Genomic DNA, 24,403 nt, shown 5'->3' on the forward strand with positions numbered 1-24,403 from the left:
ATGCAAATGAGAATGAACAACATGATGGAGTGATTTAGAAATGTATAAAACTTGCTCAACATGGTGTATTAGTTTGCAAATTTGTATGCCATCATTTCTTGGTGAACACAGACTGATCATGCTAAAATGATAGAAGTAGCACCATATTCTTATAGCCAGTGTAATCAATGGTATGGCTCATTGCCCCCCATATCACAAACTGATCTGACCATTCCTAACAGACCATCACCGCCACTCTAAGACATAATCAAAAGATGTGTTGCGGACAGAGACACCATGTTAGAGCTTGTAGACGTGCCTTTGTTACATGGAATCCCACTGGTTGTGCTGAATACCATTTCCTGTGGGTAACTTTGTCTATCCTTGTTACTGGGCCTTTCAGTGGCCATCATGGGATACAGGGAGAATATCACAGGCATCTCCCTGACAATTATTGGTTCATTGATGTTATACCACAGCATGAGGAGGGGCGTATGTGGTTCCCACAGAATGATGAGGAGAGAAGAACCACTAAGCAGACATTCTTTGAAATAACTCATTACCTTAAAGTTCGGGGACGGATTGTACCCACATCACCACTAAAGCTCCACTTAATCTACATGACAACTGTGTGTCAATCTGAAGGGTTTCCACTCCATTAATTGCCAGGTGTTATTCAATATTCAGGGTGTATTTATAGAATGTGTTGAGTGCCATCCAGACAGTTCTCACAATTCCCACATCTAGAATATGTCAAATACTAACTGTATGTGGGGATGATTTCCCTCATAAACATTGTATTAATGATGCTGAATGCACCTACAGCCATGCTTTATGACACCAGCAATCAGTCTACAGAGCATGGCTGAGACTCCATAGAACTCTACGGTGTCACATACACTAACATCATTAAGTGTATGTTCAAATTATTGAAGGTTCACTTCCGAGATTCTGTTAGTAGCGCACTGCAGTATGCCTTGGGAACTGCAACAAGATATTTGCTGTCTGCACAGTGTTACAAAGTGTGGTATTATACAGACAGTTAAAGCAGGGGATTACAACTGGAGGTCCAGCTTGACCATAGTTAGTGGTAGAGGAAGTGCAGGTTGATGAACTGTTGGAAAAACTGACAACCGCAGAAGATTGTGCGAGGCTGAGGCAGGTGCAATACATAGTAGCACTGGCAAACATTTGGTGTCTGGTCCACAACTATGGGCCAGAATAGACTCAACAAGGCCTAAAACTGATGTGTGCAGTACTGTACCTAGATTATTCTGTACAGTGCAGCAGACATTACCTACCCATGAAACACATCAGTGAGGGTAGAGCACAGGTGTCATATTGCACTGGTGAGGAGAGACAGATTGAGAGGTATCAACGGTGGGCACACTGGTGAAATGGGGCTAAGGGTGTGGAAGGCAGTAAGTGACATGGCTAAGTGATTGCAGTAATGTAGATATGTGTCTATATGTGTATTTTTATAGTTTTGTTGTTATTCGTGATCACAGAGGTAGAATTTGAGTTTGGTACATTGGCAGCTCAGACATAAAATAAATGATTTTTTTTTTTACACAACCAAGTGTGGATGCCTGAGCAGTTCCACTGAGGTCACCGTAGAGTAAAAATAAAAATAGTGCAATTCAGAATCCACAGGTCAGTCATAAATTAATACGAGGTAGTACCGTGTGATGTAGGGTGCCTTAGCGTTAAAATATAGTCATGAATTAATACTAGGTAGTAATGGGTGCTGTAGGATGCCTTAGTGTTAAAAAACGTAGCTTATCCTGCTTGGTAGGGAAATGAGCAAGTCAGAGGCCATGAGCCCCTCAACTGTTACCCTATTCTGTTTGTGGCTAGATGACACAGGAGGTTGTTATCCACAGTTTTACTTCTTAGTTTTTGTCCTCTCTTGTTGTAGTTATATTATAAAGATCACTTCCAATTTCAGGGTTTATCCCTCTTCAGAACTTTGAACTTTAGATTATAGGATGTGTTCATTATGTGTTGTATAATATTGTTCATAAAGTAAATACCAGTTGCTCTTGTCCATAAGTTGTGGTTCTTAACATAAACACCACTGTCTATTTGTCAGTTGCACTCCTCTTTCCAAATAAAGTTTTTAAAAGACAACTACAAAACCAAAAGAAAAAAAAATGGTAATCCTGAAATGTTTTTTTATTGCTCCCCTGCCACAGTGTGCTGGTTTTCAGGATTTAATACACAACTGTGTATTTTCTGCCCCCCACCCCATATGTAAAGTTGGTTTTCAGGATTTAATACACAACTGTGTATTTTGTGCCCCCACTCCATATGTAAAGTGATTATTCTATTTTTCTGCTCTTGTTTATTTACGTATTTATTTTAATTTGTTAAAATCTACAGGACAAACTGAAAACATCACTGTCATCCCTGGAACTAAAAGTCAGAGATCTTAAAGATTTACAAACCAAGACTGAGACAGAATTCCTGTTGACAGAAGTAAGTAAATTGATTATGGTTTGTTCTGAATGTTTTCAGTACAAGTGATCTGCAACAAAACTGCAGGAAAGACATTGTGCTTTGCAGGTCTGCATTGCATTACTTTACAAATAATTTCATGGCATACGTTATTAACTGTATGTAATTAGAGTATGTGAAGATCTGTTGGTTTTGTTGTAGTATATTTTTAAGATTTGTGGCAATGATAAAGAAATGAGTAATTTCAAAAGCCGAATATATCAGGAGGTTATAATGTTGAATGAATCATGTTGACCGACTGAATATCTTTTACTCAAATATGATTGGTCGAAAAAGAAAAAAAAGCCAAAAAACAACTTTCAGTGAGCACTATTTATTTATCTTTTTCAGGGGCACAAGCCTCTTTCCATCCTCGCCATGTGGGCTAGACTTCAACACCCTCATCTTTTATATACCAACTTGAATGCCCTACAGTAGTGGGGGAAGCAGTGCATCTGCAAAGGGAGCCAAAAGTTGTTTTCAGTGATAATAACTGGAGCAAACAGCAGCATTCAAACAAAAGCTTTTCTGTGGAATGACAGATTCATGTATGTTAGTTATTCAAAATAACTACTTAAGGTTTATTTAATCCTTACACCTGATCTATTTGTGTGGATGTGATTTGAACAAGAAGTGATAAATTAACTAGGGAATTATTTATTTATTTATTTATTTTAAATAAAGTCAGTCATTTAAGCACAGTGAATAAGACTATTAGAAATGTGTAAAATAACACAAAACATTTCCATGGTTAATTTTAGTTGAGTGTATAAGTCTGATACAGTGGTTGTTGTGGCACAAAGGTTAGTGATCCTACCACAAAGTGCTTATACCACTAGCTTGGTTTCACTGTATGTGCATTCTTTGCAAGTCCACATGTTCTTGTTTTGTCCAACAGGGATTTTTCCTTCATTTAAAAGACATGCAAGTATTTCAGTTGCAAACTCCAGATTGCACATAGTTGTGTGTGTGTTTTGTGTGTGTGTGTGTGTGTGTGTGTGTGTGTGTGTGTGTGTGTGTGTGTGTGATTGACATTTCAGACAGAATTTGTTTTTGTTGGTTGCCAAAACAGGGTTTCTGCAGTACTGAATATGATAGTGGATCTCCGAATAAGGTATAACAAGTATGGTCATTTTCCTGAACTCTGTTCCTGCAGAACCCATAGTCTGAACAAAGTATGTTTGTTTTGGTAGCTCTCCAGTAAAAAATGACCTGTGGTGTTAACTTATGGCCTTAACTTATGAAAGGACAGATACCAAGAGGTCTCTCCAAGTATTCATTTACTTTTTTGAATACGAATCTCCATATCATGCTGGTATCCACCCTGACAGTATCTCTTCTAGGAATTCGTCTCCGAATGTGACAAACGCAAGCTCATTAAGCCAGAAGGATCAAGAAAAATTGAATTGAACGTACCAAGTAACAGTTTTTCATATATTATTGTTATTTTTCCAAACATTTAAAATAAAAGGTTATTTCTTCTGTACAAAGTGTATATTCTTTGTACACCATCCTGGTATACTTTGACATTTTTAATTGAAATAATTGTATTGAGCAATTTGAATCTATCACTTTATATTTTAATAGATTCAAATTGCTCAATACAATTATTTCAATCACTTTATATAGTTATCAAAAGCCTTTTACCCACTTTTTATTTCTTAAAAGAATAGTCAGGTTCTCTTCTACCATCTTGTAGCAATCGGTTCTTAGCAGACTACCTATTTAGCCCTTCTCCCCCCTCCCCTAATACCTGGAGTAAGTTTATTTAGGCTGTGAGTGTAGTGGGCACCGTTTTCAAAAATTTTGCTAGGTAGTAGCAACTCACGGTCCCTCAGCATGGTGTGCTCGCCATGTAAGTGCTAAGGGTTTTGCTCAGTAATACTGTGTAATTATTTTTTTGCTATGATTATCCTAACAAGAGTCTGCTCTTGTATAAGAAAAGATAACTGAAACAGGCTTGATTTATACATATTTAAAACCGTAGCCCTGTTCTTGTGCAGCAGTATTGTGCTAGGATATCTTGAAGGTGCACATCTAGAAATTATACACTTCTGATTGGCAAGCTTGTTTTCAATACACTGAGGATAGAACAGTGAACTGCCTGCAATGTAATGGTGCAGAAATATCCCCTGCTTGTTGTTATATGAATAGTTACAATACGGTTTGTTGTTGTGTATCACTGTAATTCTTGGTCTCAGCAGAAAGTGTGTGAATTTTGTTACTTGGCTCAATTTAAGTGATTTTTTTTTTTTTTTTTTTTTTGGCACTATGTGTGCCCAGGTTCTGCTCGCTCCTCTCAGGTCCGTTCTGCTCCCCTACCCTACCCCCAAATCCCATCCATGCCCACTTTACCTATAATGAAACTCCAACTCCACCCATCACTTCAAACAATCCAATCACATTGTGCTAGCTCAGCTCTATCCCAACCTGTACTCCAAGCAAGCCAATCATGCCATACTAATCATATTACACAGCTAACAACCGGTAATTTGTAGCACCCTTCATAATGTCTCACTCTTACTAACATTTAATTTTCCTTCCTCGTGCTGCACTACTTGTAGTTCTACTGCATCTTTCTATACTCACCTCTATGTTGTTAACACTAAGCCAACATCTGTAACCATCCTCCTCTTAGTGCCATCTGAAAGCTATTCAGAAATATCACCCTACCTCATGCAAATATTTCCAATACTCTTTTCCAAAGTAAAAAATTTTCTTACTAGAAATTCTGTTCTTTATATTTCTTCAACAAACTCTCCCCACTTTCTGTATACAACATTGGCAGTTCAACAAGAATACAAAACCCATCACCCCACTCTTCAGTATTCTCAACCTTATCCCTCTGTGGAGATATACACCCCAACCCTGGTCTCACCCTTCTACCCTTCCTGTGACATCCAACTCTCTTAATTCCTCTAAATCCCTACATATAGTAACACTAAGCTTACAAAGGATTCACCACAAAACTGCAGACCTTCATGCCTGGATAGCTCTCAATAAACCTGACATCATTGCCACCACAGAGACCTGGCTTAAACCAAATATAAAAGCTTCAGAAATCCTACGTCCAGGCCACAGTACAATAAGGACTGATAGACCCCACAAAATGGAGGAGGAGGAGCAGTCCTTTACTCTAATAACAGTAATATATTTTCATACTGGGATATCAGCCTGCAATTCTATAATGCTAATTCTGACGTCCTTCCTAAAACTGAATGTCAAAAAACCCATGTATCCTATCCCTTTATATTCCCCAGTAACATACCCATATGCAGTAACATACCAACACTGGGAGAAATACTATCCTGGTTCTCAAACAACATTACATCACCCAGAACGATGGTTTCATTTTAAACATAAATTGGCTAAATCTTTGATCTAAATTTCCATCCTCTGGTATAAACCTGTTTCAGTTCACTCAACTTATCGGTTCTCCAACAAGATATAATAGCAGAAGCATGGAGGGATCCATCCTTGGCTGGATATTGGTTTCTGACCTTACCCAATTCTCCTGTGCTAGTACTCTGTCAAATGCTTTAAGTAACCACCTCTCAGCCTTTGCTCACTGATCAACACCCTCCCTTCACCTACAGCATAGTTGTAAATATGTTAGGAATCTAAAACATTTTAACTCACAGACATTCACCAGCATACTAAAACATATGAATTGGTCTAGTTTAAAATGTCTTCCTCTGGATGATGCATTGGAGCACTTCAACACAACCTTTCTAGAGATATTAGAAAGTCTTGCACCCCCATAGGATAAAAAGGATGAAATCTAACTCTGCCTCATGGCTAACCAAATCTATTAAATCACTGATGCTATCTAGAGATAAAACTTGGAAACTGTGGAAAAACTCCATGACCTTCAGACCTTTTGAGATTCAAACAGCTCCATAAACTAGTAAAAAAAAAAGCCAGTATCCAAAAACAAGAAAGAGTATTTAAACAAATCATAACCAAAATTTCAAAAATTCTGGTAATCTATAGGATCACTTCTCAACCCTGGTACAGAAAGTAACCCATGTCCACACCCAGACACAGTACCCGTATAAATAGTCTCCAACTCACACTTCATAAATTCCGTAATTATCATTACTGCTAACTTTCTACAACTGCACTCCAACACAGATTGTACTGGATCAACCACACTACCCCACCTCTCTCAATCCCAGTCCTCTACTACGTTACCCATCGACGAATCAGCAATGAATGCTTTACCCACTTTCTCATTTACTAGAATGCCAACTTCCACTATAAAAAGTTTACTCCGCAAGCTAAAACTCAGCTCTAACACACCAGACAAACTCCCCACTGAATATCTAAAACTCGCTGCAGAAGCCATTACCTACCCTGTTAGTGTTCATAGGTAGGTACGAAGCTGTCTGCCCAAGGGCCTACGTAAGCCTAGCCAACAGGATTCCCTGGCTTACGCCACCCAAGAAAGTTATTTTCCTGTGCCACTGTCGAGCAGAGACACAGAAGTGATCTCCGGGGTGTATTTCCTATTTCCCATCCACTTATCAAGATTTTTCTTGAAGAGTGCTAATGAAGAACTTTGCTTGACATAAATGGGTAGCCTATTTCAGAGTATGGGAAGTCTCTGGGGCAGGAATCTATCCCTCCAGCATGTCCTGTTTATTGTGGTGACAAGGTTTTGGTCCCTAGAGCATGGGATTTTTTTAGGTGTAGCATGTCCAACAGCTCTGGGTTTGACATAGCTTTATGTTAGGCAGAGATCACCTCGGAGTAGGCGATATGCTATGGAGTAAAGCTGGAGTTTTTTGAGGCAGTCACTGTAGGGTATTCTATCTGATGAAGTCCATGGGAGACGAAAATGCTTATTTTTCAAACATTTGGCGTTTATGTGTATGTGAATAAATGGCTGTTCATTCCAACCTTGGTTTATCTATTTATTTTTACCTCTAAGGACTGTTGCTTTGTTTTTGTTACTGTAGGGTATTTTGTTTGAGGTCAGTAATCTTCTTTGTGAGGTACTTCTCTGGCGTTTCCAGCTGCTGCAGATGTCTTGTGAGGTACATTCCAAAAGGGGCGTTGTACTCTATAATGGGTCTAATGAGTGTCGAGTAGAGGGGAACAATGACCTCTTTTTTTTTTTTTTCCTGGATGAGAACACTTTTTTATGATGAGGTTTGCCACGTACAGGGACTTCCTTACTACTGTGGCGATGTGACTGTCAAAGGAGAGACTACTGTCCACCTGGGTCCCAAGGTCTCTTATCACACATTCGGTGTTAAGTAGATTGCTGCCTGTGTGGTAGTTCATGGGTACAGAGTTTTTATCAAAGGGGATGACACTGCACATTTTGGCATTGAGCTTGAGGCCATGGCTCTGACACCAGGCATCTGTCTCAGCAGGGCCCCTTCTGTAGGATGTCCACATCATTTGGGGACTTGACTATGGCTCCTAGTTTGCAGTCATCTGCGAACTTCATTAGCCAGAGGCCTTCTGTGTTGGCCTGTACTTCAGAGAAGTAGATACCAAACAGGAGAGGTCCCACGACGGAACCCTGTGGTACTCCACTTGTCACTGCTTTGAGGTCAGATATGGAGTCTGCAAGTTTTACAGTGTGGGTTCTGTCAGTGAGCCAGTTGGCAACCCATCTTGTGATGTAGGGATTTATACCTAGTTTAGTGAGTTTAGCTATAATTCCAGAATGGGGGATGGTGTCTAAAGCCTTGGCAAGGTCACTGTAGGCTGTGTGAACCATCTTACCCTCATCTACGGCTTTGTTGACTGCCTCAAAGAAGTCAAGTAGGTTCATGAGGCATGATCTGCCTTTCACAAACCCGAACTGGGTGGGATCCAGAGTTTGGAGGTTACCAATGTTTTTGTTTATGAGTTCCATGATGATACGTTCCTTGGCCTTGCAGACCAGGCTTGTCAGGCTAATAGGTAGATAGTTCTCTGGATCAGTGGTGGCTCCCCCTTTGTGGAGTGGGATAACTGTTGCTGTGCGCCATTCAGTGGGCACAAAGCCTGATGCGAGTCTATTATTGAACATGGTGCTTAAGTGGGGAGCCAGTTCGTTCTGAAGTTCATGTAAAACACAGCCTGGGATGTTTTTCAGTCCCATAGATGCTATGTTTATGGCTTTAGAGAGTGCAGCTTTTACCTGTGTAGTTGTGATTACAGGGACTCTGCATTCTTCCTGTATAGATATGGACCCTTTAGTGGGTGAGAGGGGGGTAAATAGCACTGAACCTATCTGCCAGGATGTTGGCAATATCAGTTGGTTCTGTAATTTTCATGGCTTTATGCTTAAACACTTGTGTTGCCATCGAGATTCTTGACATAGCTATAGAATGCTTTGTGGTTGTCCTTAGAATCAGTGGCAATTTTGTTTTCATAGCTATCTTTGGAGGATCGTATAAGGGATCTCAGCTTCTTACTGAGGCTGACCAGGGAGCTCCCCCACTCATGGGATTTTACTCTCTTTTGCAACAGTTTCTTCCTTCTGTTGTACAGTTTGTTTATGGCAGGGGGACCACCAGATTGGTTTCCTTTTTTTGGAGGATAGCATCTTAATTCTGTTTTGGATAGCACAATCCATGCACTCGTGTAAGTGCTTAGAGTGCATTTTTGTAGGATTCAGCAGTTGTAACTCTATTGTCCATCTGCATGGGTGTCACGAAGTTCACCACTTCTGTCTTAAGAAGCATGAAGTTGGCTTTGGAGAAATTTCTTGCCGTGGTTTCCTTAATGGGGGGTGGGGGTGGGATGTGGATATCTAGGATGATTAGCTTATGGTCGGATCGGACCAACGTGGAGTTGACTTCAGGTGTGGAACACCGGTCACTCATGTTGGTAATGACTAGGTCTTGGATATTGTTGCCCCTGGTGGGGGTGTGGTTAAGTTGATCCAGGGCATTGGAGTTTATGAATTCCAGAAAGCGTTGAGAGAAGGAGTTGGTACATGAGTAGTTTTCCAGTTAATGGTGGGGTAGTTGAAATCGCCCATTATTAGGGTGTTTGGTTGAACCCTAATATTTTCCAGTACATCAAGAAAAGAGGAGTGGGAATCCTGGGGCATGGTGGGGGATCTGTAGCAAGCTACAATTTGGATTGCAGTTTTGTCAAGAGTTATTTGCACTTGGATAACCATGTATGCATAATGCTGAGCAAGTAGCCTGGATGTGTGGATATCCTTAATGAATATGGACACACTTCTGCCTTTGGTGTTTTGGTCCAGGTTTCATGGCCGAAAAGTGTGGTATGAGTTATAGCCTGGTAGTGCAGGGGTGCTCTCTGGAGCCTTGAACCAGGTCTCAGTCACTGCACAGATATCTGTGTTCTTCATTTTAAGGAGTGCCTCGAGTGAGTGCATTTTGAGCTTTAGACTTTTAGCATCGAGTAGCATTACCCTCAGTTTTTGCTTGCCTGTTAAGGTGGTGAATTTATTTGAACCTTGCCTAAAAAAAGCACTATAGGGGCAGCAAGAGCCTTAGCCAGTATCTGGAATCCCAGGGGCAACAGGTGCAGGTCATCTGTGGCAAAGCATTGTGGTCTGTCGACCATGTCATCCCAAGAAAACAGATACTGGATCCCCTTAGAATGACACCAGAAGCTTAGCCAATTGTTGAAGTCAATCATTTTGTCCTTGTCCTGCGGTATCATTCGAGGCGATGGCAGAATGCTACTCAGGGCTAGGGTCATACCTGCCTGGGCTACAAGATCAGAGAGCTCTTCCATGTCTCTTTTCATGTAGTCCAGGAAGGTGCATCTCAGGTCATTCACACCAACATGGACAATGAGAGTCATATTTGTACTTGTTGTGGAGTGACCTGAGTGCGTGGATTATGTGACGGATCCTGGCACCTGACAGGCAGCTTACACTAACCTTCTCCTTGTTTGGCCCGGTGAGTAGGACATCAGTGTGCCTGACTACAGAGTCACCTATGACTAGTGTGTTGGGTAAGTTGTTTTGCCTTATTGGCTGTGGTTGAGTGGCAAAGAGTCACCTATGACTAGTGTGTTGGGTAAGTTGTTTTGCCTTATTGGCTGTGGTTGAGTGGCACACTGAGTCTGTGGGCTATGTGTCATTTGGGTTGTGTTGGGGGATGGAGGTTTCTTGCGTTTCTGCTTTGGAGGCCTCTGTTGCTTAGACATATTATTATTGAGAGCCTCCAAATGTTTTTGTGTTACTATGTGTAGATTTAGTAAGACTATGTGATGAGTGTGGTGTGGTGCAAATGTTTACCTTCTCCTCATGACTGTCAAGTGCAGTCTTGGTTGGAGAGAGCTTTACCTCCAGTTTGGCTAGATAAGTGCATCTCTCACAGGTTGTAGTGTTGGGTGGTAGGAGGAGAGGGTTGTCTGTGTATATGAGGCAATTTCTGCATTGCCTCAAGATGACCAGATTCATCAGATAGACATGAGAGAACATTGGGATCTGACCTTTGGACATGCCTGAATAAAAAAAATATTTTCCTCTAGATAAGTGAGGAAAGTGAGTACAAGAGCTGTTTTTCTCTAAGCCAGTGAGAAAAGTAAGTACAAAAACTGTTTTCCTCTATGTAATGATGAAGATTGAGTGCTGTAGTCATTAGTAGCTTATTTAGTGCTTACAAGTTCTGAACACGTGCTGAGCATGAATAAGCAAATGTAAGTGCTAAAACTAAGAATCTGTATCTGCAGTAGACGACAGAAACAAGTGCAAATGCAGGCTTTCAAATCAGAAAGTTGAGAGAGATGGAAGAGATTGCCCAAATGGCCAATAACTGCAATTTCTGGGCCAGAACCACTCCTTATGTGGTAGACAGGTTACCTAGTGCTTACCACTCCCACTGATAAGCTAGAAGGCTTCCCTCCAACACAGAAAGGCTTGGGGGGCTCAGAAGCTTACATACAGTCCTGGTCCTGGATACAGCAAATCTGTATCTGGAACGCTAGTTACAAGAAAGGTAGGAAACAGGCTTACAGTTTTTTTTTTTTTTTTTTTTTTTACAGAAAAGTAGTAAAAACAATTCACATGCAGTGCAAGCTAGCACACTTGAGTATGTAGCAATATTTGACCAAACACAGTTTAAAAAATGCAATTAAATTAAAAAGAACTAAAAGCAAGTGCAAAAAGAGTTTATTAGGTAGAATGCGGTAAAGAGATGGGACGGGGAGTGTCCCAGATCAAATCTGCAGTGGGGCGGGCAACTGCAAAAGCCACCAAATTTAAACTATAAGCCAAAAATAGAGCGGGTGGGTGGGACAAAACAGTTTCAACAGAGATCTAAGCAACAACTAACGGTACAAACTCTAAAACCAAAAAAATATACTCAGCTATGTATATTTGCAGATCAGTCTTTCAGAACAGGGAGACAACAGTTTCAACAGAGATCTAAGCAACAATTAACAAACTCTATAACTCAAAAAATATACTCGGCTCTGTGTATTTGCAGATAGTCTGGAAGGCAGTCTCTCAGAACACAGGTTCCAGCAATTAAATGCAGGCTGTTACTAACAGGTGAAATTTTCTGCATGTGATCCTTGAGTTAGATAACAAACACACAAGCTGTAAAAACCAGTTGTACCAACTGAAGACACGGCAGAAAATAGGGGTGGGGTGGGGAAAACCATTTCAACAGAGATCTAAGCAACAATTAACAAACTCTGTAACCAAAAAATATATACTCACCTCTGTATATTTGCAGTGTACAAATCATCCGGTCCATCCAAGAGTCATATGTCCAAAAACATTGGAAAAAAGCTTTATTGTACCTTTCCATAAGGGTGGCAGCTCGAATGATGTCTCAAACTGCCAGCCTATAGGTATATTATCCCCAGTCTCTACGTTTCCTGAAAAATGTGTACACATGCAACGTCTGCATTTCCTCCTCAAGAACCAAATCCTATCTCCACCCCAGCATGGATTCAAACCAGTTCATAACACTACAACCACATTAATATCCTTCTTGGGTGCAGTCAGTAAGGCCAGAGACTCAGGAAAACATTATATCTACCCCATTTCTAGACTTATCTAAAGCCTTTGACATGGTATCGCACTCACTTCTATTTCATCTCTCAAACACTTTACTAGCTACCTCCTCTCTCCGCTGGTTTTCCAGTTACTTATCTGACAAACAACAGGCAGTTAGATAGCAAAATTCCATATCGCCATATCTTCATATCTCTACCTGTGGTCCCCAAGGCTCTGTATTAGGGCCACTCCTGTTTAGTATTTTTATTAACATGCGGATGACTCCACCATTATATTCCCTGGTAAAACTACACCCAATTTGCAACAAATCACTCAGTCAGCATTTACTGCCATAGAGACATGGTTGTACAACAGCCACATCTCTCTCAACCCCAACAAAACCAAACTTGTGTTAGTTGCACCCAAGAAAAATACTTCCATAAAAAATCTGTTCACAATGTTTTCCCAGAGAAACACTAAACCTGAAATAGATTGCCACACTAAACTGTTAGGAATAATTAATTGATTAAATCCTAAAATTCGACCTGCATGTAAAACATAACGTCAATAAAACACATCATAGTCTAAGTATTCTCTACAGGCATAAACATTTTCTTTCTCCCAGGAAACAACTACTTGCTACCACTTATCTGCTTCACTCTCTTACCTACGGTGCACCCCTACTTACTTATCTGCTGTCCCCCCTGAAAACAAAACTCAAAATATGTTATAATAAGATTGCCAAATTTGCTGCAACTTCTAGACAATCCAGCCACCACTGCACATCTCTACACTCTCTAAAGTAGCTTGAACTCCCACCCTGTCTCACCTATCTGCAACTGACTACAACCCATAAAACTAATTATCAAACCCTCAGATTGCCTGGCCTAACCTCTTTATTTACCCACTATGTTCCTAATAGGTCTCTTAGATTTGAAATTACCACCTCCTGCAAGTCCACTGGCCTAACCTACCTGCAGGTCAGGTACTTTACTCTTGTGTTATAGCCAGAGCCTGGAATGCCCTTCCATTAGTAACTCCTACCACTCTTACCACTCACAGTCATACCCTACCTGCAGGTCAGGTACTTTATTCTTCTGTTACAGCCAGAGTCTGGAATGCCCTTCCATTAGTAACTCCTACCACTCACAGTCTTACCCTACCTGCAGGTCAGGTACTTTACTCTTGTGTTATAGCCAGAGCCTGGAATGCCCTTCCATTACTAACTCCTACCACTCACAGTCATACCCTACCTGCAGGTCAGGTACTTTACTCTTGTGTTACAGCCAGAGCCTGGAATGCCCTTCCCGTGTTATAGCCAGAGCCTGGAATGCCCTTCCATTACTAACTCCTACCACTCACAGTCATACCCTACCTGCAGGTCAGGTACTTTACTCTTGTGTTACAGCCAGAGCCTGGAATGCCCTTCCATTAATAACTCTGACCACTCGGTCATACTTCTTTCAGAACTTCTCCGCATGAACACCTCCCTACTAACTGGATCTGTGCATGTACTAAACCTCCTCCCTTCATAACCTGACTGACATTTTCCATAATCCAATCCCAGCATCCCTGTTAAGTCTCTTCAGACCACCTAACCACAATTATAATGTAAATCCTGCTTATTATTACCTTTTATTAAGTCTCTTCAGACCACCTAACCACAATTATAATGTAAATCCTGCTTATTATTACCTTTTATTAAGTCTCTTCAGACCACCTAACCACAATTATAATGTAAATCCTGCTTATTATTACCTTTTATTAAGTCTCTTCAGACCACCTAATCACAATTATAATGTAAATCCTGCTTATTATTACCTTTTATTAAGTCTCTACAGACCACCTAACCACAATTATAATGTAAATCCTGCTTATTATTTCCTTTTCATTCTTTTTTTTCTGTTTTAACTTTCTGTAATCTCAGGAATGAATTTCCAGTATTTTTCATGTGCATTTATTTTATTTCTCTTGAATTGCTTAAATTGTTTGTGTAATGTTGCATGTTTTGTAAATTTCAAATCCACAAAAGCAGCCAAAAAGAACGCTAAATCGCAAAACAAACTCCAAAAGTAAAAAGCGTTGATAGACACAGCACAAAGGTAAAACCAGGCTTGAGTACTGCTGGCAAGTCAGATTAAATGCATGTTTTTACCCTGAACTAAACAATAGAGAAGAATTCATTATGTATCTAAAAAGAAAGGGCATTAGCTTTAGTATTCTTGTCTTTTTAATTAACTAATTCCAATTTATGGGTTAGTTATGTTTCACTTGATGTTTTAATTGATTTTAGAATGATATATAAGTGTATTGCTTTTGCTTCACCACCAGTCTGAAGAAATCTCCGATGTTAGGAGATGAAAGCGCTCACTTGTGGTGGAATTTTGGAGTGATTCATGTCTGGAATAAATCCTGGTTTTACCTTTGTCCTGTGTCTGTCAACGCTTTTTACTTTTGGAGTTTGTTTTGTAAATTTGTAATTTTTCTCACTGTTAATACTGTCAAATGTTCTGCATTGTGTGAAGCCCCCCCCCCCAGGCTTCCACTGAAAATGGGCTATTTATGGTCTGGTGGACATTCTCGGTGCACAAACAAGTGGCAATAAATAAGTACATGCACATATGGGATAGTCCTCTCTTGAAAGTGTACTAGAGCTCTAAACTTGAGTCATTGATTATTTACGAAATTGAAGCCCTGAGTTTCAGCATTACAGGAGGAAGATTTAGGTGGGCAGGAACACACCAAGTCAATAAGAGGTTATGAGACTTATGAGGTTTTGTTGATTGTTCTTAGTTTATGGAGATAAAGGGTATGTTACTTGATGATTATGGCTGTTATGCTGAATTTAAATGTTTTATTGGGCAATATAACTTACTGCTTTATAATGTTTATTTGCTGCCATGTGCTTCACAGATAGAATGACATCAAAAGCTGAGAGGATTGATAGCATTTTGTTAAGGTCTGACTATATTTCTAGATGATTGCAGTTAAGTAATGGATATTCTGGAAGTAAGAAGTGACAGAAGGGCTTATTATAATTCTGTGCCTAGAAATATTTGTGAAATTGTATCCCAAGGCCAATTATGAGCCTTACTGATATGTCCAATATTAAATCTGAGTTTCAGCTGTGTACCTATTATTGTCATAAATTTAAATTAATTTCTGCAGTATCTATTTGTTTTTATTTTATTTGACATTTGTTAACCAGGTTAGTCCGACTGGGCAGATGCCCATTTTCAGTGGAGACCATAGGAGAAAAGCTCCAAAATATAATTACAAATAATATGAAATTAGTACATTAAGTAAAATGGTGCTAACAGTTTGACAGTAATTAATTAACAGTTTCATCCTAAAATCGTCATAGTAGGAGAGTACACTAAAAATACAACAATAATTACAGTGCAGTTTCTAGAAAGTAACTAGTCCAAAATATAGTTACTAGCAATTGTGAAGTAGGAGGTAGGTCAAAAAGGGGGAAAATGCAACAGTTCAAGAGGACAAGATATTTTAGTATAATAAATTTTAGGGTACAATGGAGGATAAGAGATGGAGTGAAACACTATTTGAAAGGAGGGGATTAGGAAAGAGGACAGGTAGGTTAAGTTGGGTGAGTGCAAGAACAGTTGTAAGAATTTAGTAGATGAGCTGTACATTATAACAGACCATGCTTACTTGGTAAGAATTTAGTAGATGAGCTGTACATTATAACAGACCATGCTTACTTGGTAAGAATTTAGTAGATGAGCTGTACATTATAACAGACCATGCTTACTTGGTGCAATTTAGTAGATGAGCTGTACATTATAACAGACCATGCTTACTTGGTAAGAATTTAGTAGATGAGCTGTACATTATAACAGACCATGCTTACTTGGTAAGAATTTAGTAGATGAGCTGTACATTATAACAGACCATGCTTACTTGGTAAGAATTTAGTAGATGAGCTGTACATTATAACAGACCATGCTTACTTGGTAAGAATTTAGTAGATGAGCTGTACATTATAACAGACCATGCTTACTTGGTAAGAATTTAGTAGATGAGCTGTACATTATAACAGACCATGCTTACTTGGTAAGAATTTAGTAGATGAGCTGTACATTATAACAGACCATGCTTACTTGGTAAGAATTTAGTAGATGAGCTGTACATTATAACAGACCATGCTTACTTGGTAAGAATTTAGTAGATGAGCTGTACATTATAACAGACCATGCTTACTTGGTAAGAATTTAGTAGATGAGCTGTACATTATAACAGACCATGCTTACTTGGTAAGAATTTAGTAGATGAGCTGTACATTATAACAGGCCATGCTTACTTGGTAAGAATTTAGTAGATGAGCTGTACATTATAACAGACCATGCTTACTTGGTAAGAATTTAGTAGATGAGCTGTACATTATAACAGACCATGCTTACTTGGTAAGAATTTAGTAGATGAGCTGTACATTATAACAGACCATGCTTACTTGGTAAGAATTTAGTAGATGAGCTGTACATTATAACAGACCATGCTTACTTGGACAAGGATGGACAAGGATATACAATCAAACCCAGATCGAAGCTCTAATCTTGTGCCTTTGGAATTTTGCACCCATTGGCTCTGCCAGATTTAGGGAAACACTGACATTTCAGAACAACTTATCTAAGGGAGAAGAAGGCTTTACAGAGTAATTTAAAAAGCTGATACGTACCAGAGTGGATGCATGGGATTTAATGGCTAGTGTTCTGTTTGGGGTTTAATGGTAAAGTGTGGCAAGATTTAAAAATTTATACCGATGAGGTGTGTGGCAAGATTTAAAAATTCATACCGATGAGGTGTGGTGAAAGAGACAGTGAACCTTAAAGTATAAGTGGGGGAATCAAGAAGAGTCTTTGATCAAGGTCTATGGATGGGAAGTGAAACTCGTGGGGAAATAGAAAAGCTGAACCAGGAAACTGTATATATACTGAATAGGAATAGGAATTTCTCCAAGAAGCTTTGAAGTGTAGGTTTTTATAGAATTTCCCAGTAAGACAGAAAGCTGCAATGGTCACTAAGGATAATAACAGGTTTACATAAGGAAAGTAGAAATCTTTATGTGGAGATCTGGTGGTGATAGCAGATATGTTTTATGAATATTTTCAGACTTTGTTTATGGTGTTAGTATGAATAAGTAATTGATATTTGTTAGGCTCATAATTAATGTAACCAGAGGAGCAAGCTTATATTGTGACAAGTTCTAAGACTCATGAGGAATCATGACCATGCAACACCTGCAATGCCACAGAAATACCTTACAAAAAGGATACAAGGCCTAAACAACATGTCCTACATGGACCTACTCAAAGCCCTGTCACTGTACTAGGTATCCTACAGACCAAGAGATGACCTGAGGCTAGCATACAAGGCATCCTCCAGCCCAATACTGATGGATTTACTGCACATCAGGAAGTCAAATGGCATCAGAAATACTATTGTTTAGGGATTTAAACTTCTTCTGCAGCATCAACTAAGTGGTTCGAAGGAACAGGTATATCTTGTGGAGGGAATCCGCTGCTGTGGAACAGACTATCAATACACATAAAATAATGTTTATCCCTGTCCATTTTCAACCACAGCTTAGGTCTGAGGATGGGAAACAGAAATGTTACCCCATGAATGGCCCCTGTTCTATTGATGGACAGAGGCATCTCCTAAATGCTTTAACCCATGCATAGGTCCCACCATCAGATTATCTAATGGTATGATCCCAGTTAGTCATTAGGGGTAATATAATTACTGACCATGGGATGGGTAAGGCCAGTCTATAACCAAATGTGATGGGTTATTTTGAGCACAAAAAGGGGAATTGGCTAGGCTTAAAATGGCTGACAAAGACAGCTGGCACAGTACTTATCTATGAACTTATGAGCCTATAAAAGTCACTGTAGGTTTAACATAGGGGTGTGTATTACGTTATCTAACTTTTAAAGGTTTGAACGTCATATGGTCAACACCATATGATCAAACTTGTTCGAACATTTCAAAGCAGATCTCCATACAGTGCAGAATGGGAAGATTTCTCTTTACTGCACTGTAGTGCAGTCAGACAGAGTTTTTTTTTTTTTTATAGTTTTATGAACTTTTAAAAGCTTCAATCATATGACTTTCAACCTTTTAAAAGTTCGATAATGTAATATACACACAGAACATAGTATGCATGATGAATAACACTAGACAGTGATTGTATCCCTGAAGAAGTCTCAAGGATTCATAAAGAGAGGGTAGCTCCTTTCTTGGTTAAGCTGCTTAATAAAGTACTAAGAAGATTCCTCCATCATGAAAATAAACACTGACTGTTACTCATAAGTAGGGGTGAGTACTTGAGCATAGCTTTCAATTTGGAACCATGATGACAAGTTTGTATGTCCTTTACTACATTCTGTTTAGCCTATTGTTTGTCGTAATTAATTGACAATGCCTAGTATGGGTTTCTTGTTGGGAGAAAATCCTTTGATAATGTTTTGAAAATCAGACTGATAATGAACACGGATCAGGAGGAGTGGAAGGCTTTGGTTATAAATGCTGAAACCATGTTTAATCTTGTTTAAATGGTATTGCATGGTAAAGATTCTATGGTCCTTCAGGTTTATTCTTGATTTTTGTGGATCCTGTAATGACAATATATATCCCAGCTAAGACTCCTGCTCAGCTTTCAGTGTTCTTTACATTAAATACAATTTTGTAAATCCATGAATGTTTGTGGAATTTTCTTTGCTATGTTTCATGTACCGACTATGAATTATTTCACCTGGGTCTGTGTCTGAAAATGGTCAGTAATCAGTGCACTACTTCAATAACAAACACAAGTAAATATAATAAAATTAATAGTGAAACCAGAGAAAGGCTCCATTGTCACTACTTTTGTTTGCTATTTGTCTCGAGCCTTTGGCAGCAAAAATAGGACAATTGGATTTGAATTGTAAGGTTAGGGAGAGAAAAGGTGAAGAGTTCATTGTTTGCAGATGATGAGTTGATACTTCTCACAAAATTAGACCGGATATGCCATGGCTTTTCTGACTGCTTGAATGTCTTTTTTTTTTTTTTTTCAGGGTATAAAATAAAAAGACAAGGGTGAGTGTAATAAATTATAGACCATGTTAAGTTCTCTTGAGTGAGTTTGTTATCTTCTAGGAGGTGATATATATATATATATATATATATATATATATATATATATATACATACATATACAAAATACTTAAGAATTTGCTTAGGCGATATGATTGAAAGCTCTGTAACATATGATGAGTTAAAAAGAGCATTACAAGATGTTTTAAAGGTGGATGTTGACAGGATTAGAACTGGATCAAAGGGGGCAGACTTTGCACTTTTATATGCTGCCCTTGCTACTGTTTTCTTTCAATCATTTCCATTCAGTGCCCCGAGTATTTCTTTGAAGGTGGTTAAGAATATAATGAGAAATTTTATTTAGTATGGTGGTAAAGCATGTATCCCATGGGAGAAGCCTATACTATCCAAATACTTAGAAGGGTAAAGTTGTTACAGATACTTATTTGCATGTTAATGCTGTGCAGTTTAAATTATTATATTTAACTATGAGATCTTATGATGCCAAATGAAGGAAATTAACAAGTTTGCTTAGTACTGTGGTGAAATATTTGATAGAATAACTTATTTAGTAGTATTATGGAATGAGAGGGACCCCTTGTGTATGTTGATGCAGGATTTGGAGACCTTGAAAATATTTTTAGCTTTCTCAGAAATTAGTCCATGATTGGATTTGATCTTACCTGTTGGTTGTAATAATGTGTGGCTTTAAAGGCAGACTGGTATATGGAGGTGGGAGGCCATATGAACTGTTGTGCTTTTCTGTTATTGGTTTAGGGTGCTTGATCTCTAGTTCCCCAGATGTTTGACTGGTCTGTGCTTTAGGAATATGATATGAAGGGATGGTTGGTACTGATAAGAGTTGGACTTGCTGCTTGCACCATTCCCATAATGTTGTCATCATTAGTTCTGGAAGCAAGTGGAGATGGTTCTGTTATGAAAAGTCCAGTTAGTTTGGTGCATAAGGCATTGAGGGAGCTTAATTCTGCTTTACCGCAGAAAGTGAATGCCTATATCTGTAATGGACACAGGCAACCTGTAAATGGTTCATCTCTCAGGCCCTGTCCTGTAAATGTTGCATCTTCCAAGACCCTGCTTACACTTAACAAGGCTATCAGAACTTGTCAGAGATTTGGGATGCATGACTACATTTAAAAAGGCCCTTGTGGTTGTTCGCTTAGTAAACACCTATGAACATATAACTGGGGATCTCTTATAGATACTGCAAAAATGATGGTATTGGATATGGCAGTTGTCATGGTATGTAACTATTTTTAGGTGATTTAGAATATGTGGGTGGAAATACTTGCACTATTATTTTGTATTCCTCAAAGGTTAAACAATATGTTTACAACTGTAGACAGCATTTAATGGAATTGAAGTAAAGGTGGTGTTGGAACTTAGGAAAATACTTCAGGTTATGTTCACAAGTAGCTAACAGTGACTGGGGGATATAGCTGTAGCAAAGGCATTGCTGTTACCTGGATATGATAGGCAGATTCATTGTGCTAAGAATTAAAATAATTGGGGGATTGTGAAGGTACCATGATGTGTACACCCCCATGTATACATTGTAGTGCCCTTAAGGTATTCAGCAACAACCCTAACATGGTGCTATAGGGTGCTTTAGCAGAAGGCATACAGTGAGTATGGCTGGCCCAAGGCCATCCTGAATGCTAATATGGCAGTCTGGGGGAGAGTCGTATACTAATTATCCATGTGCTGTCTCCCCTGGAAATGCATCCTGGAAGACATCTGCATGTCAAGCGATTTCACTCAGCCATGTAGATCAGCATGGATGTCCCAACCATGTCATGGTATTTGTTGTATTCAGTTACTTACCTTGGCCATAGGATGTTTATCATGCAGAGGTCACTGGACATCAGGGGTAATGCATGTCTTGAAATGCCTTAATGGCACAAGCATCAAAATAGGAATTGGGGTGGGGGGAACAATAGATGTCAGGGATTCTTTGAACTGAAGTGCCATAATGGCATGGTCATCACTACAAGAATCAGGAGTGGGTGGAAAAACTAGACACTAGGGGTACTGACAATGTGTCATAACAACACATACAGTGCTCAGACAGCTCTCTATTGAAATGCTGGCAGTTGAAATGCTGAGTGCTGACAAGCCACAAAAAAAGACCAAAAAACGAAGGAAAAGAGCAAATCTCGGAGATTGTTATCATTTAAATTTCTTTTTTGCAGAGTAGACACGCTCCCTACACCCATGAACTCATATATACCAATGCTGAGATCACCACATCATGGAGAAAAGGAAATATCCTGAGAAGTGGCCATCTTAAACTTAGTATGTACAAGTCAATTTTTCGATCATTCAGTCTCCATGCTTCATGTCTCATTCTAGTGGGTCTGGCCCTTTCAAAGGGTTACCTGTTCATGGACTAAGGAGGCACACAGTCCACCAGGGAAATGACAAGTGTGCCCTAACAGTACTAAAACTGTGATACTGGTCAGTGGGGGAGGGAAAGCATGGGAGGTAAGATGAGTCAGAGGAACAGTTGTGGGGACTGCGTGTGTGTATGCGTGTGTGTCCAAGATGGAGATTGGTAAAAAGAGGAGCACCATACATAAGGAAGGGGAGTAGGAAGGTGGATGCAAGAGTTTGATGGGTAGAGGGGCTTAGGAAGCATCTGTGCCTGTAACTTTTGGTGGGTTTTCTTGACTGCAGAGCAGATGTGGGTGTCTAATTTTAGTTCTTCATCAATAATGATGCCAAGAAGCTTGGTGTTGAATGATTTCAAGGAGGGGGTTGTTTTGGCTCTGTATGGTGAATGGGGATTTGTCAATGGAGTTTTTGGTAGGGGAAAAAAACATTAGTTTGGTTTTATTCACATTTATTACAAGATGGTTAGACTGCATTCAGGTATGGAGACGGCTAGTTGGGTTTTTGCTAGGGGCTCGGAGGGGGAGAAGGCTGAGCAGATGATTGTTGAGTCATCTGCATACTGGATGATAGATGAGTCTGGGATGGATTGGTGAAAGGTGTTAATGAATATTTATTCCAAAGAAATGGAAAACCAGTCCTTTCCAAATTTAGATAATGTAGTGGAGATGAATGAATATGGTAAAAGGGAGACTCGTATAGGCAGAAATTCGTGGATTAAATATGTTACTATGTGGCTGCTGCTGCATCATGTCTAAAGGCGTACTTTGACAAATGAAATGAAGGGTTGTTTTATGTAATATGCTGGAAAGGAAACTTTCTTTGAAGTGAAAAAAATGAATTTTCTACCCTTTCCCTGTGCTGCATTACCTTAGTATTTTTGATTTTTAAAGATTGGGGAGCTGACTAAATTTTGAATGAAATACTCCCCTTCTGTCATGGCACTTAACTTCTTTGCTCAAGAATTCAGGAGACGTTCAAACTTACCAGAAAATGAAAATGAATAATTTGCAAAGCACAGAGCAGAAATACGAGACAATAGCAAGGACATTTGAGAGGTATGCCTTCTGGTGGTTGAAATATAGATTTTTTTGTTAAGTAACTTGTCTATTATAGCTGCACTGTATGACTTCTTTTATATGGTCATCCGTGCTGAATGCACTGGAAGTTTCTTCTTTTAAAATAGTTATTCTTAATGTTGGTGAAATATGATGTTCTTAGTGTGCTACTTGTATCATTGCCAGTCAGGATTACATACATACATACATACAAATATTTCAAGCACGGACATTAATGCACTTCTAGCTTACCATTATACCAAAGCACTTGTTCCCATAATAAGTGTCCAGGCTGTTCTTAAAAATATCTAAACTATTATTTGCTTTAATGTAACTTGGTAGTCTGTTCCATGTATAGGTTGCTCTATCAGGGGACCAGTTAGTACAATTCTCATTCCTGTAGAATCTTCTACATAGGTTGTCTGATGATTCTCTAGTACTTTTTGTTAACCCCAAATATTCCCAGAGGTAGTTGTCACTAAATGCCTTGTACACCTAAATAATATCTACTCTTAGATATCTGTAAGAGACACTGCACACAAGTTCAGATATTATAGTCTTTCATAATAACTTACATTTTCACATCCATGGATATCCTTCGTATATTCCCGTTGTACTCTTTCCAGTTTACTCATGATTATTTTTTATAGGGTTTCCATATTGTTATTCCATACTCAAGTTTGGGTTTAATGTAACTAACAAACTGACTTCATTGTTTTTTATTTCCAAGACTTTATAAATCTTTTTATACAGCCGGTAGTTTTATAACTATCATTATCCAGTTGGTTGATATGATTAGAAAAACTCATAGCTGAATGTACCCGTATACCCAGGTCCTTAAATGAGTCTGCAATTTCAGTCACTGTGTGCTGTATTAAATATTCACCTTTCAGTTTATGCCTACCAAATCTCATATGCTTAGTTTTTGATGTATTTATCAGCATATTGTTCTCCTGTGCCAAAATGGTCAATTTAGTCGAGTTATTTTGCAGACATGCCTGTAATCAGTTTACCCAATTTCAGGTCATCTGCTTCTAGACTGTAGAACACCAGAGATGAAAAGGTTAGGTCTGAAATATGCAGTCTAAACAGGTAAGGGCATAGGACAGAGCCTTGTGGGATACTGTGACTGAGCCTTGTGGGATACCGTGACTGTAACCAAGGATTTCGCCTGTCCAGTTGCTGCATGATATTTGTCATGTTTTATTTATAAGTCATTCAGCTATCCATCTTTTCAAGAGTGCATCAATACCTAGGTGTACTAATTTTTATAGATCAGTGTTATGTGCATGACCCTGTCAAATGCTGAAGTTAAGTCTATATAAATCACATCACAGCACAATTTTTCATTCATAGCTGTTATTATATTGTTATAGCACATCATGTTACATGTGGTAATAGATCTGTTTTCAACATATGTATGTTGATATAT

General features: G+C 39.0%; 2 protein-coding genes across 2 annotated transcripts in view; both read left to right on the forward strand.

Annotated features, from left to right (window-relative positions):
• Positions 1-24,403, forward strand: part of LOC122814430 (zinc finger imprinted 2-like) — a 1,129,715-nt gene that overhangs the window by 97,228 nt on the left and 1,008,084 nt on the right. The gene's annotated exons all lie outside the window — the stretch shown is intronic.
• Positions 1-24,403, forward strand: part of LOC122813903 (zinc finger protein 436-like) — a 923,997-nt gene that overhangs the window by 34,443 nt on the left and 865,151 nt on the right. The window contains exon 2 of the mRNA XM_044086450.1: positions 2,362-2,457. Coding sequence (XP_043942385.1) covers positions 2,362-2,457 — 96 coding nt within the window. The remainder of the gene's footprint in view (positions 1-2,361; positions 2,458-24,403) is intronic.

The sequence above is a fragment of the Protopterus annectens genome, chromosome 10.part0 (assembly GCF_019279795.1).
Source record: "Protopterus annectens isolate FY-2018-M chromosome 10.part0, PAN1.0, whole genome shotgun sequence".
Lineage (NCBI taxonomy): Eukaryota > Metazoa > Chordata > Ceratodontiformes > Protopteridae > Protopterus > Protopterus annectens.